The 15,637-nt window shown below is 41.4% G+C and overlaps 1 protein-coding gene across 4 annotated transcripts in view; it reads right to left on the bottom strand.

Moving 5' to 3' along the window:
* The window catches only part of EBF1 (early B-cell factor 1), a 273,845-nt gene that overhangs the window by 97,830 nt on the left and 160,378 nt on the right, over positions 1–15,637 (bottom strand). For all 4 annotated transcript variants that reach the window (XM_017828218.1, XM_017828217.1, XM_017828215.1 and 1 more), the window contains exon 7: positions 3,414–3,495. In XM_017828218.1, the coding sequence (XP_017683707.1) occupies positions 3,414–3,495 (82 nt within the window). The remainder of the gene's footprint in view (positions 1–3,413; positions 3,496–15,637) is intronic.

A 15,637-nucleotide genomic window follows, 5' to 3' on the forward strand; every position in this document is an offset into this window, starting at 1 on the left:
TATGCAAATTTGCAATAAGACACAAGTGGCTTCAATTCAAACATGAGTGGCAGCATCCCATGGAGGCAAACGAGCAGCCTCGGCTGCAGAAGAGGCTGTGGTAACAGAATCAAACAGCATGGCAATTTCTAAGTGACTTTCAAGGTTTTCATAATAAGTGAATGTTTGGGGTTTTACACAGTGACACAGCCTGAAAAGTTTTCTCTAAATTAAAACTTGACATGTGTCAGTTTGCAAGCAGTTGTGCTAAAACAAGAACAACAAGATAACTAGGGCACCTGGGTTTCATTAATTACAATAACATACAAAACTGTTTAGATTGTATGAATGAGTTTTTAGTTCTGAAAAATAAAATCTGGGCAGAGTTCACCCATGACACCATCTACTTAGTAGTATTATTATTACAACTAATTGGGGCGCTATAGCCCATCCCACCAAGAACGATGACTTATTGTGATGAAGAATGTAAAACCAGACTGAGCATCTGCTCAATGGGGTTTCTGGAATAAAAAGGCAAGGTTGGACAAAGGTGATAACACATGATAACACCAAATGTTTTGTGCAATTGGGTTGGTGAAACAGAAGAGTAAATTATTTCCTCAAGGACAAGCAGGGAGTCTGTAGCACAGCTGAAAGCTCAACTCAGCTGTGTGAGTCCCTGCATAGTACTTGACTTCTCCTCCCTGACTGTCTCCTTCTGCTAATAGAGACACAACTAACACAGCCAGGGCCAGCACTGCTCCAGCATGCAGTTTTGCTGGCACTCCACACTGCTCCAGTTGTCACATGCCTGGACATCTCAGACATACAGAGAAATTTATTTCCTTCCAGGCCCACAACAGCTTTTATGTTAGACTTATCACACTCCCACATTTGCACAGAAAGTTCAGGATAAAACTTCTTAATTAATTTCTGTTTGTAAATCTGAATGAAGTTTCACACACAGGTCGCCTGAATCAACACACACTCTGCCTCCTCCCTGTACTTTATTAACATCTATTATATCATATGATAATCAGACAATTCCCTGCTGCAGGGAAAAAAACCCAGCCCTAAAATTGACTCAGAAAGGAAATTTTCTGCAGGGCTGGTCCTCAGATAGTGCAAGACTCGTGTCCTTGACCCTTCACTGCTTCTCCCACCAAAATCATAAACTATGTTCCAAGAACTGCTAGCAACTTTTGGGGACTGACGTGTGACAGACCATGGCCAAAAGTTGGACAAATCTCTGCGCTGCTTCGAAGTCCAGCACAGATAGGGGAATGAAGGAAAGAAAAATCTCTGGGGTTTGTCTAAAATGAGTACGCTACTATTTAATAATTATCTGGAAATATCTTATCTTTATGTTTTTTAACCAGAATTTTGACATCATCATTAGAGACCTTGTAAGTCACTGGCAACATTTCAAAGGTAGCTGATAGCAAACCCTCCACTGACTTCATAGGGGCCCAGATTTCACTTGATTCCTACACAACATTGCCTCAAACATCTAGGAGCATCATATCATTGAGATACTATATGCATGCTTGGTCCTTTTCACCCTAAGAAATTATAAATGAAGCCTGGGCTCTGTAGAGTCCAGCTGTTTTATTTTAAGAAGTCTATTGCTAAAAGAGCAACAAGTTCAAACTTTAAAAAAAAAAAAAAAGGAAAGCAACAAAAGCATCTATTGTAAAATAATAAGCTTGGGCACTGAACAGAATGCTGAGAGCTTCAATACCACCCTGTATTATAGTAGGAGTGGTTCGCTCGGCTGAAAGTGATTAATTTCTTGAAAATGCTAAGGTCACACTAATTGACATGACCTGTGTAATTAAGCAGTCTCTGTTTACACATGGAAAGCTCAACTGCTGTGAAGCTGGGTTTGTATGACAGAATGTCTTTACAAGTCAAGAGATCAACAACCTTTCCTATGTCCTACCTACCCGCTGACACAGGCTCCTGATTGCTGTTCTGAGAGAACACGCAAAGGCATCACCATATGAAAATCAGCCTCGAGCCTGGACGAGCACAAACCCAGCAGAGTGTACATGTTGTGAAGCAAGCTCTGACAGGCCCCAGGGGTGACTGCTCGGACTAAACCCCTGTGCTGCTGAGAGCCCTTTTTCCACCTTCTCTCTCAGTGATAATGCCCTCTCGAATCACAGGAGAAACATGACGGAGGGAGGAGTGTGGGGTGAGAAGCCGAGGGCTCTGCCTTGTAACACTAGCTTTTATACTGATTAATTTAATCCCTGTGGCCACATCTCCTCATTTCTGCACTTCTATGCTCAGGGACAAATAACACCCTTCTGCCTTCCAGCGTTGCTGCAATTAAGCAGTTCAACAAAAGACATTCCACATATAAATAATATTGTCATTTACATAACATTTAGCACTTTTATTGAAGTGTGACAATGCTGGAAAAGAAGCAAACAGGGTCCTGAATCACTACAGAAAGCAAATGTATTTTGGAGTTGTCTTCCTCTAGAGACCCATGTGGTCTATGGAACAAATCTCTTGTTTCTTCCTCAGTACCCCGAGGCAAAGCCACACCGACAGGCTCTACCATGTTTTCTCCCTGTGCTATATATAGTCCTCCTACCAAAAGAGGAGGTCCTTTGACTCTCTACCCCATATTTTTATTCAGCACATACTCAGATAAAGCATTATTGTCACAGTTAAGGGATCACGTCTTCAATAAAAGGGTTGGAGCATCTATTTCTCAGTATTGCCACCACTTCACACTGCTGCCAGCACTGGCAAAATGCATGTGCAGACTATCTTCCTAAGGGACAGCAACGTTCTTGATCCCAAAAGCAGTCGTGGACATAGATGTAGCAAAAAAAACCCGTCTTCGGTCTTCTGAAGCTGTGTTGATACTGCAGCTCCCAAGTGCCATATGCTGCAGCATTGGGGAATACCAGACCAAAAACATCCCAAGAAAGATACACCCAGTGGTACTTTTTTCTAAGTTCTGACTAGAGGGATGGACCTTCATCCCACTGATGCACGTTTGAGTCTTTACCACTGCTAAAGAGTAACTGCTGATTTTATTAATCGCTCTTACACCCTCTTCTGCCCCTTCCAATAAACATGGTGCTCACTCAGTGTTTCCATGAAGAGAAATAGTTCTCCAGGCAGAAAAGAATGTCTCAGAGTCCCATAACCAAAAACAACAGTGAGGTCATGTTGATTTTTTTTTCATGCTTTCCCTTCCGGTGGAGATGACATTATCTTCAAGAGTTCTCTTGTCCAGAGCAAGAAAACCCAACTACTTCCTGCCAATTCTGCTGTGACAAGAAGTCCTCGGGCAATATTTTGTGACCTTATGTTTTTAGCATCTTCCAATGAATTACTAGGTTAGTTTGGGTCAAAGTACTTCTGTCCCTAACAGCTGCTGATTTTTAAAGGAGGAAGCGTGTCGGACTGACCTGGAATCGACGCATGTCTCGAGGGTTTCCTGCATTTTTTAGGCAATTTTGGTTACATTTGAGGAAAAATTTCAAGAAGAACCTGCGGATAAAGAGAAACGGACATTAATGTCTTATAAACAGTCTTATAAACAGTATTACTATGTGACATCTGCACATTTGGTCCAACAAAGACTTATTTATGTTCATATTCCCAACTCAGACAAATCATCCCACTGACCATCCAAAGAGGAAGTGGAGCTTGCATGGGCCCCAATCTAACAAAACATGTAAGCACACCCTAAATATTTACTAATTATTACTATTTATTATTTATTAAGCATTAATTTCATGTTTCTGTTGTGTCAGAGCCATTAAATTTTGCAGTCAGTCCCTCTACCACACTAAATGGCCAGGCTCCCTGTGCCATCCAGAGCAGCAAGGAACAGACACATAATTCAGCACAGCAAAAAGAGGACAGAAAAATGTCATATACGAAAGTTCCCTTATGTATAAATGAGGTTTTGTTTTACAAGTTCACTGTCATGTGCAAATTTTGATTTAATACAAAAATACTGAAAATGTTCCATACAGTTGAAATCTCCCTTCCATGATTAAGCCCTGTTTGTGAATAAAATTAATGCTCAAATAGTGGCTAGTGGGAGCCCAAATCCCTGAGAGGAGAAGGGGGGAAGTCTTGGTTAAAAGACTGACTTCATGGAAAAATGAAATATTTTTAATGCAGTCTATTTCCTGACCATACACAGTTCACTGAAGTAGCTATATGACCCTGACATATATCTCTAAGAAAAGACATTGCGTTTTACAAAGCCAAAGAAAAAAGCAAACATTTCACTGAAAATATTTCCTTCAGTGTTATGCATCAGTGGACTGTAAACTCATAAAGACAAGTCAATGAATAATAGTGGGTCTCAGATTCCAGGCTTCCTCCCTGAAAGCCAAAGTTTATCAGCCTTTTGTCCAAAATAAACTACAGACTAAGGTCTACTAAAGCTCAGCCATGCAAAGTTTAATCCTGCAGCAAGTTCAAACCTCAGTGTAACCAGACAGCAGCATTACATATGCAATAACCACCAGTGACTAAGCAGAAGTTAATCTGCCCTGTTCCCATATTCAGGAGTGGGGTGGGGTACAGTTTGATCCTGTTTTACATTCAATCTGAAAGCATCCCTCCTTTAGCACCCAAACTGAACACCAGGTCAGCAGAATTTGCACAGACTGCCACCAAGAAAGGCAACACTGCAAGGTAAACAGCTTCAGAAAATCCGTTTTTGATGAGCAGCATTCTTTGCCCTGCTCTAGTTGTGATGCTGCCCCCCAACAAGGCAAGTTTTGGTGCTTGCTGCTCCATGTCAAAAAAATCATACTAGACAAATGGCTACAAGGACAAATTGAAATTCCAAGGGACTGTTTTCATTAAAGAAATGCAAGGTAATTTAGAAGGATTATAAAATGTGATGCTTGGGATTATCAAGGACTGGACCTCCTGACCCAGGGAGTCCCTTCTAGACCTGAGCTTCTAAATAAGAGCAAGCAATCAACACAAAATAAACAGCCACCGCACTTGAACAGGGGTTTGGAGACAGTGTTTGTTTACACTAAAATAAAGAACAGTGTTAGTCATTGCATTTTCTCATCAAGCAGCTTTTGATATTCAACATCGCAAAGGTGGTGCTATTTGTTGTACGTGTATGTGTCTTTTTAAGCCTCTAATGGCCAGCTGTGACAGCCTGACTCAGATTGTGTAGAAGGAGCTGTCAGCACAAATCTTGGCATCTCGAATCCAGACAACTGCTTGCCACCAGGCGAGGGTTTGTGCTCGTGCCAGAATGGATTTTGAGAGACAAGCAAATAGGACATTAATTCCGCCAAAGAAAAACGAAAAGCGGGGAGAATTCAGGATCTTACACTTCAGATGATGGCCTTCCTGTCAACAGCTCGTCATTTAGCTCACAAGCTATGAAGGGCACAGACATCAGATCCCTCTTGCCCTAAGCTGGCCCTGTCTCGCGAAACGCTGGCAGGATCCAGAGACCACCCCTCTGCGCGACATTGCTCGCTGAAATAAAAAGCCTGGCCATCTGTTGGGAGGCAAAGACATCCCTGTCAGCTGGTGCCTATAGCCTCGAACAGGCCCTTATGTGGCAAAACCTCTCAGAGCCACTCACTCTTTGGGGAGAAGCTGGCGCTGCCCTGGGTTTACCGGGGGATTTTGGCAGCTTTGCCGAGTTCCAAGCCCAGCAGCCTTCCCTCTGTCTGCTGCAGCCCTGAAGCAACACCTTGGCTCCAGGGGGAGCGGGGACCTGCAATAGTTAGAAATATCTGTGGTGACAGGCAGTGTCAGCCATGAAAACGTGGGAAGCACCTTCATGGTTTGGCTTTGCATAGCACACAAGTGATGGCTAATGAGGGTTGGTGGGTTGATTCAAGGCCCCCCCCCAAAAAAAAATTGAAAGCTCTTTGTGAAGCTCTCTGGAGAAACACTGGGCCTTTCCTCCCTTTACAAAGTTTGAGCTCATGCCAATTCAAAGGCTTGGAAAATCGCTAGAAAATACATGAGTTGGCTTTTGGGTTCTGCAAAACTCTAACCCAAAGTTTCAAAGTCTAACTCCATTTGCACTGTGCTATATCCCCCAAAGGCTACAGAAGTGTCACCAAAATAAACTGCAGAAGAAATGAAGCTCATCTGTTTAAACCTACCAAAAAACCTCAGGCAAGCAAGCAAGCAAACAAAACTTCCTTTGAATTAAACCAACTCCAGAAAAAAATTAACTTGAAAAAATAACTGTTTTCAGAGGAACCCCAAGCTTACACAGCCAAGTTCACTCACTGCATTTTAAGCAAAAAGTCACCAGTTTACACAACACATTCTGCCAAGCACTGTATTTTAATTCCACTGAAAGACAAAACAAACTATAGGCTGCACTTTGTTTAGGAACACACCAGAGCTGGAGTCCCCCCGGCTACACAAAAGCATCCCACACTCATCCAGGCGGGAGGCGAGCGGCTCCCGAGCTGGCACAGCACGCGCCGGCTGACGGTCTCCCCCCACTTTGGCAGGAAGGTGGATGAGAACAGATTAAGACAAGGGTAGAGCAGAGCATTTTGATTCACAGGGTTCAGCCCAGTCTCTTGGTTCCTGCTTCAACTGCTTGTTCAGGTGCCTTCATCACCTCGAGTCCGGTCCTGCCAGCCTTGCTCATTAGCAACACTTCACTCTGCAAATAGTTCAGATTTAGATTGACAGGACTGGTCCAGGAGAAGTGCCAATAGAACTGAGCTCTTTGGAAGCATAAACCTCCATCCCCATTTGTTTGCATCTAACTTCTTCACAGAGGGTTATTTTTTTCAATTCTTTCTCCACATTTGGCAGGGCTGTATAGCGTTATTAGTAACCACAGAGGATATATAGCACTAATACTAACTACTGGGGTCTGAAATTCATTTTGAAGATGAAAAAAATGTGCAAAACACAGGAGTCTCAATAAAATCTTCAACTTTAACTCTCTTTCCAAACTTATGTGATTGCTGAATACCCGTTCTTCTGCCACACAAGACTCAGTCATCAATTATATTTATTGCTACCATTGAAGGTTTATTTTTTTTGCATGAATCAACCAAAACATATTTTCTGACTCCCTTCCTGACTACTAACATCCCTGATGCGAAGAGCATTTGTGCATATGGAGCAGAGAAATGCAAGCCTGCTCCATGTGATTCAGCTCAATTCAGAAACACAAACTTACAAAGCTCTTGGCTTTACTGTCTTACATAGGTATTAAACCAAAGGGCTCCATGCTCCAGCCCTTATCCTACAGACACATGGTTGGAGGGTATGGGAGTGAAGTTTTGGGGAAAACCAGTTAATTTTAGATTGCATTTAGGTGTGCTAAGATGCAGCTCAGTGTGGGCTGCAAAAACTACTCAAAGAGTGAAGTTGCTGAGCAGTTAATCCACGCCATGGCACTGCACTACTACAAATCTCTGAGTAACTGCAAGGTCCAGTGTAGAAATACAACCTTCAGCTAAATACAAACTCCCAGTCTGAATCAGGCCCCAAATTAATGTGAACTTCTCTCTGCCAGGCTCTAACAAATGGGTTATTGGCTGTTCCAGGAGTGTTCTCCCCTTTTCTCTCAATTTGACAGAAAATTCCTTTTTGGGGATGAAGATTTTTTTTTTTTTTTAATAAAACTGCTGCATTCCCTCAAAGATTTTGGTGCCTCTACTCTCTGCTAAGGAGGAACTCTACCCCATCCCTGATTGCCACAGCTGCCTTCCCATGCTGCTGCTTCCAACTCCTGACACCAGTTCCCTTCTTGCTCCTGCTCCTTCCATCCTTGGATTCTCCTCATTCCACTGACAGATCTAGTGAGCACACTACCAGCTGGAGGTCACTCCACTTGTATAAAATCCTCCCTGCCACTCACTGCTGCCCATACTGCCCATCACACTGCAAGACTTTTGGGTTTCTGCAACACCCTCCCCAGCAGCATCCCACTCTTTGCCACTGCTAACTGCCACAGGGATTTAAATTAAATACACGAGAGAAATGGAAATTCTAGCAATGAAGATGTAAAAGGATTTTCCCCTCATACTTTTCTTGCCACTACAAATTAGTACCCATGTTAATTAAAAATAACTGAAGAGTTAAATTAAAGAAAGCAGGCTCTGACATGATCAACGTTTGCTCTTCTGTCACTCCCCTGAATTTAAAGGAACTCAAACATGAAGGTTTAGCAGGAGGATTTTCTTGCCATTGCCACAATAAATAGGTCTGTGGAACGAGAAAAAAATAGTTGGAAAGAAGACGTGCTGCATTCCTGATGCTGAAGAAAAGCTTGTTTGTTCCTGATACATTGGAGAAGTTGTTCAAGAACAGTTCCTCCATGTGAAAATACGACAGCTGTCATGCTGCCAAGGTCAGCCAGACCAGTGGCTATCCAGAGAGTGAGTGCTGGTTATACAACTTAAACCTGGCTAGGGCAAACAAAATTGACAAAACACACCTTTTCTGAGGTATAAACACATTTGAGAGAAAAAGGGCAACTTTAGACTCCTGGATGAAACACAGCAGTAAGTATACGTGGGTTTGTAAAATTAGTAAAACCAAAATACATGGGCCACGGGGACAATTAGCAACTTTCCATCAGATAAAAGGATTGCATGCCCATTCTGTACAGCAGAGTACTAAATATGTGCATAAATTTAAATACACAAGCAGTACTGATGGAGACAAAGCTACTACTCACATACTTCAGCACCTCGCAGACCCAGCTCTGCTGTCAGCCTACGTGATACTACAAATACAGCTGTCTCAAACAACATCTGATGGGTATTTTAGCTGTGGTGAAAACATAGCATATCAAGAAGTATCAAAGCCCATCCAAGAGTAAGCCCTGTGTGTACTGCCTCTGTTATGTTTGCTTCTTCAGGGTTTTCTCTGCGCTTTTCACACACTTCTCCCTTTCTCAATCAATAACTTCTCCTGCACCTACTGATAACTTGATCTAGTTAGTAATTTACCACTAAAATAAAAATATAGAGAAAATGTATTGCTTAATGCAATTTAACTTGGAAAAGTAAATAATCAAAAGGTAGAGAGAGAAGGTTTAGATTAGATATTGGGAAAAAATTCTTCCCTGTGAGGGTGGTGAGGCCCTGGCACAGGTTGCCCAGAGAAGCTGTGGGTGCTCCATCCCTGGAAGTGTTCAAGGACACGTTGGACAAGGCTTGGAGCACCCTGGTCTAATGGAAGGTGTCCCTGCCCATGGCAGGGGGTTGGAATGAGATGATTTTTAAGATCCCTTCCAACCCAAACCTTTCTCTCATTCTACAATTCTATGAAATGCCTCTTTAGAAATTTCAGAAGGATAAAGTTGGGTTTTTTTCCTTTTCAAGTTGACTCTTCTAATCAAAACTCCTATCTTACGATGGAAAATTCCAAACTTATTAAAAAAATAAGCTAAAATATTTTTTTCTTGAACAATAATTTCTTTAATTTTTCCGCATTTTAAAACTTTACTTTAAGAAGCACTTTTTTATTCCCTTTTGCCAGTGAAAAATTGACAAAATAATGGAACTTCCTACACTATAGGATGCCTGAGTTTAACCCAGCTCTATTAATAAGTGCAGAGAAAGGGGGGGTGAATTCCTTAGCATTTAAGGTATGAAAATTCATATTATTAACTAGTCTACTGTTGCAGTTTTCTATTTTGGAGTGGGTTTTTGTTGGGTTTTAGGGTTTTTTTCCCCTTAGACCTTTTCACATACAACTCACTGATTCTGTCAGGTACCCTATTCACAAAAGAATAATTGAGACTGATATTTACCAACATGAGGCTGCACATGGAAATCAAACACAGGCATGGGGAAAACCTCCTATTACCCACATGTTCACAGCTGGATTTTACTTGGCTCTTTAGTCAATAAACAGCAGTAGCTACCTTTTGTGGCATTTTTACAACAGGAAATTTATTCTGCAGAAGAGAAATTAAATGCCAGATACAGCCATCTAACTCTCTTCTAAACATAACCTCTTGAGTTGTCAAATATCCTAATTAAGAAAAAAAAATCCTAAATCTGCCCTCTGTGGATTCAGAGTTCTCACTGATTTAAAATGGAAGCAAATTCAGACATGCTTTTACGGGATGTTAAACAATTCACTGGTTTGCAAAATAAACAAACAAACAAACAAACAAACACAAAGCCTAAACTGAAAGCCTGGAAAATTATTTATTTTACTAGAGAATATATATCTTCTTCCTGAACTGCAGAAAAGGTCCAAAAAAAGGCAACATGACAAGGAGAATAAGCCTCAAGCAGCTGAAATCTGTTGACAGAGATTCTTCAGGCAGTGCCATAATAACAGAAACAGAATAGTCTCCTCCGTTATTTTTGTGAACTTGCTGTGGCTCCTGGAGCTCCAGCACTGCCAGGGTTTGCTGTAATCAATACAGTAAATATTCAGCTCAGCACAGCAAATAGCTGAGGAGGCACCCACATAATCACCAAATCAGGAGGCAGGACTGCCCAAACCAGCCTTAAATTACTCATTGCTCGCTTCAGCAAGTGTTCCCAGTCACTTTTCCTCAGGTCTGTGTGTTCTGCACAGCGAAGCACAGCATATCAATTTTTCATCTTGCATCTTCTGGACTTCTCCAGCTCTCTGATACTGAGTTATAATGCATCAGAGAAATTTAGAGTAGTTTGGGAAAGTGTGTTTGGCATTTTCTCCCATGAGTGAGTTAAAATCCCAGAGAGACTGTTTTGGTTTATTTTCCCAGACTTTTAATAAGAAAAGAAAGAGATAACACCATCAAAAGACAGCATCATGAAACAGAATTAAGAATAGTCCAGAGGCAGGTTTGAGTGCTCAGTTTTCTGTAATTTAATTTTGCCCCCAGGTCTGACTTTTTAATATTTTTTTTTCCTTAAAGTAGTAAAAAATCTGAATTTTCCTATATCTCCTTACTTGTGCCCAGCTCCATTATCTAAAAATTTATTAAATTTGAACTGCAGCTACCTTCACATCACATAAAAACAAAAAAGTTGGGAGGACTTTACACCATCTGTGTGCAGAATATATACCATGTATTGGGTTTATGGCAGCTCCATCCAAGATATCTGAACGTACACACACCCTTTACACTGCCTTGACACGAACAGCACAGTGAGATCAGCAGAGGAGCACTTGAGCCCCGTGCACAGCTCAGTTGTCAGCTTACATAGCACAGAAACCTCCCAGCACTGCCTTTCTTTGCATACTTTAAATCACAGATTGCTCTTTACGAGCTGATGGGCCAGTGCTTTAGCTGAAATTGTGACAGACTTTCTAGCATTGAAGTATTTTATTATCAAGTGAGTACAGTTCCACGACCAACAGAATTTATCCTGATTTATTTAGCAAAAACCCCAATATTTTATCGATTTGTTTCAGTTTAACCGCTTTTCCTTCACTCTTTCCCTATTTCACTGCTGTTTCACTCCTCAAATAGCAGGGCATAAAAGTGAGTTAACTATTTTTAATTTTTACTAAAGACATTAGACTTTAGTCACTGGAAAAAAACTATAAACCAGCTCTGTGGTCCGTCATAGTTCACACAATGCCACTGAATTAGCAGCCCTGCCAGAGTCATACTTTTCCTAAAAGAACCTCTGTTCAGTGTAAGTGATGACAGATAACAGCATTGCTGTTATTGCAACACGATATGAGTATTTGGTTGCCTGCTACCTCAAGGTAAACTCCTGTAACTTTAGCATGGTCACCAAAAAGCAGCAGCAGTATCAAAGTCAGGGTGTGTTGGAGAGCAGTGCTAATCCAGCCATCTGAAGCTGCTTTTCTCACAGCAAGCATGGGACCCTAAAACGTGTCACCTTGAGCTGAGGGTGCTGATGACATGTTTCTTTCATCAGCTTCCTGAGAAAGTTATAAAGATTCACATGGTGAATATTTCATGTGTGGGAAACCCATTTCCCACCTTTCCCTGGATCAGGCACATGCAAATCACCTGCACGTAAAATTGTGTGCAATCTGCTCACAAATACAATAATCAGTGATTCCTCAAACAACCTGACACCAACAATATCGTTAAATAACATCAACACACCAGTGCTATTGCCCAAATCTGCAAAACCCAGAGGGCGAGGCTGTTTAAAGGACATGTGCATTACACCCTCTGGCCAGAGTCTGAGCCTCTGAAGCACTGAGAAAATTTTCTGCACAAACAGACATGAAGTGCTACTCAAACCCCACCTGAACAGATGCATCCTGGAACGCTTACACCAGGTATAGACATGGTGTAACAACAGCGTTCTCTCCTGAGACCTGGCTCAGAACCTGCTCAGGTTTGTTCTCAAGTTTTTTTTTCATTTTTTTTTTTTAAGTGGAAAGTGATTTATGTTAAAAAAAAAAATTAAGAAAAAAAGCCAGGAGGTCTGTTTAGACTGACATGGAAATTATTTTTCACCAGATTTATGTGCAGGACTGATGGCCTGAAGAGTGAGAAACAACAAAGAAAGATGCCATTAGACCTCTTATTTACAATAACGTGTAGTGTACACCAGTAATGAATCAGAAGAACATAAGAAATGAAGAAAGGGATTCTTGAGTTAATTCATGTCTCAAAAACACTAAAAATACACAACCCTAGGAGTTTCCAGCCCCAGAGAAATGCAACAGAAACTTTACACATGTGCAGAAGTGTGACCACGAGATGCTGACTCTGGACAAGCTCAGGGGCTCTCGGCTGCAGCTGCTCCACTGCCTCACCACCAGCAAGATATACCTTGCAAGACTGTGGGATTTACTGCTGGACTGACACTCCAGTCTCAGTTTTTGCATCACTAAATCCTCAGGAGAACTGCAACAGTGATGGACAATTTAGAAATGTGACTGTAAATCTCCTGTTCACACAATCCTGCTGTGAAGCTGGGTGGAACTTACCTCACCTGACCCATCTCAGTGATTAAAGAAAAGTATTTGGGAAGTGTCAGTATGGTGAGAGGTTGGTTGCATCCCCTCCTAAGACAACTTGGGCTTCAAAGAACAAATTAAATATTTGCTTCAAGTAAAGTAGCAGCAGTGAAGGACCTTATGTGAGGGAGAAAAAAATTCACGATAACTTAAAGTTAATGAAAGCTAACTTTTAATAAATAAAAAACTAAACTAAACTGGGAACCTGGTCAGAGTAAGTGACAAAGAACAGTCTAACAAGAGATGCTGCTGGGAGATGTGATTTTACTTTTTGTAATGACCTTTCTTGGTTCTCTTGAAAAAAAAAAGGAAAAAACAATTAAAAGGAATCTTTTAAATAAACTAGTAGGGTAAGTCTATATTTAGCTGTCCAGAAAAAAAAAAATGCAAATGTATATTTGTATTTATACAAGAAGAGATCAAGTGCAAAATTGTGGAAGAAAGTCAAGAGCTGCCTTCAGCTCCTGCCCACAAGCTGGACATTCCATCCAGGGGTTCCCATTGTTTCATGATATTTAAGAGAATAAAGCCTTCCTTTCCTTTGCAGCAGGGAGCTCTGGCAGTGAGCACTGGATCCGGAGTATAGTGGCTATTTTGAGTGCTGGAAGGAAGCAAAAGGCTGTTTTGTGGAAAGGCGGAGGCACTTTCTTTGAGTTGTGCACGCGGTGGTTCAACAAGAGAAGATATTCCAGGGGTACTTGCAGGGAATCCTGAAATGGCTTCAGGTATAAAATGCTGCAGATCTTTTCGTGTCTCTAGGGGCAAGCAACCCAGACACTGTAAAATTCATTGGGATTCACCACTGGAGGGGAAAGACTGAAAGAGGAAGGGTAAAAGAGAGTTTCTGATGTGCTAGGCAAGAGGATCACGCTATATGTAACGCTGGAGATGTCATCAATAAATATTGCATATGTCTCCTACCTTTAACATGACATTGAAAGAGCTTAATTAACCTTAGAAATAATGACCTCGGCAGCAGACATGTAGAATCCAATCATATCTGCTTATATCACAAGTTTTGGATTAAGTACTTCAGAGCTTTTCTTAAAGCAATGAGCCTTGAATATGTAGGGAAAAGACTTTTGCTGATGCACTCTTCTGTGCCAGAGAGATGTGGAAAAGGCATTGTAGCCTGTAGCTATGAAGTTATCTCTTGCACCAGTCGGGAAAGGTGATCCAGCTAATAAGAATATTTTCTCTGCCCTTCAAGCTATCATCCAGTGAGGGTACCCAAGCTGAAGGACAAAACCCCAAAACTGGAGTAGAATTCAGATCAGGATGCTAGTGACAAGTTAGAACTGGAGCAAGGTAAGAACATGAGTTGGTTGTAATAACAAAAATTATGCTCATGCCACCATGTACTTCGTTGGTTGGAATGATGAGAAACAGCATATTTAGCACAGAGTTCAACAGACCAAGACATTGTAAGGACAGAGGCACAGCATTAGATACACAGGGGAGCAGGGAACAGCTACGGGCATCTTCCATGTGTGTTAAAACACAGACAGGACTTGGGATCTCTCCTGTTTTCCTGGGTGTCTGGTTGTGTCACCGAGATGCCTTTCTGTGTGAAAGCAGGGATGATACCTGTGATCAGTAGGATTTACAGCCACAAAACACAGAACATGAGGGTCTACAAAGTACTATATCAGCACTGCAGAATTATTACTTTTCTGTATCACTGCAGAGGACAGCATCAGCAATGGAAAAAAGGTTAACAATGAGCAGTTAAGGAACCTTGCCAAGCAGTCAGGGCAGAAAGATAAAAGTTGTTGATCATCTACATCTTACCAATGAAAGTTACAATTCAATGGAGTAGGAAGTACTTGCAACTTAACAACCTTTTACTCTTTAGTTCTATTTTATGTTCTATTGTTCTTCTTTTGAGAGCAATTGTGCTGGCAACTGGCAAACAGTAAAAAGCATCAGAAAAAACCTTCCAGCTGCTCCCCCTCTATCACCTTCCTGGAAAAAAAAAAATTCCTCTGTAATGGAAACATCACCAGCAAATTTCACCCAAAATCTTTTTAACTAGACAGTAGCTTAAATTCATCAAGAACTCAACGTGAGTACTGAATATTGGTTGTTCTCCTTTCACTCCAGTCTGTAGCTCTGATAAAGTTCCCCTAAAGACATAATTGCATAATAGGTAACTTAAAACATGTTATCATTTCTTTAATACATACATTTCACTAATTAAAAGGCTGAAAGCCTTTCAGATGACTGGCTAAACAATGTGATGACAAGATCAGGGTCTGATCTCAGAGATATTAATATAAACCTAGAGAAAACACAAATTTTCATCTTTTCTAGTGAGTTGAGACTCCAGGCCCAGAGTTAACTAATTCAGGAAATAAACCCACAGTCATGTGCCTAAAGGCTTAATGAACCTCATTAGCTGAACATACAATATCAAGTTAGGGTACTGAAGGAACTGGTGGAAGAGCTCCCCGAGCCACTCTCCCCATCATTTATTATCCTTCCTGGCTAACCAGGGAGGTCCCTCACAACTGGAGGTTGACCAATGTGACTCCCATATACAAGAAGGTTCAGAAGGAGGATCTGGGAACTACAGGCCTGTCAGCCTGACCACAGTGCCAAGGAAGGTTATGGAACAAACTATCATGAATGTGATCACATGTCATGTACAGGACAATCAGGTCCAGCCAGCACAGGTTTAGGAAAACTTCATCACTCTCTACTAACACCTGAAAGGAGGTTGTAGCAAGGTAGGGATCAGCATTGGAAG

This window comes from Lepidothrix coronata, unplaced genomic scaffold (genome assembly GCF_001604755.1).
Source record: "Lepidothrix coronata isolate B3197 unplaced genomic scaffold, Lepidothrix_coronata-1.0 Scaffold146, whole genome shotgun sequence".
Taxonomy (NCBI): Eukaryota; Metazoa; Chordata; class Aves; order Passeriformes; family Pipridae; genus Lepidothrix; species Lepidothrix coronata.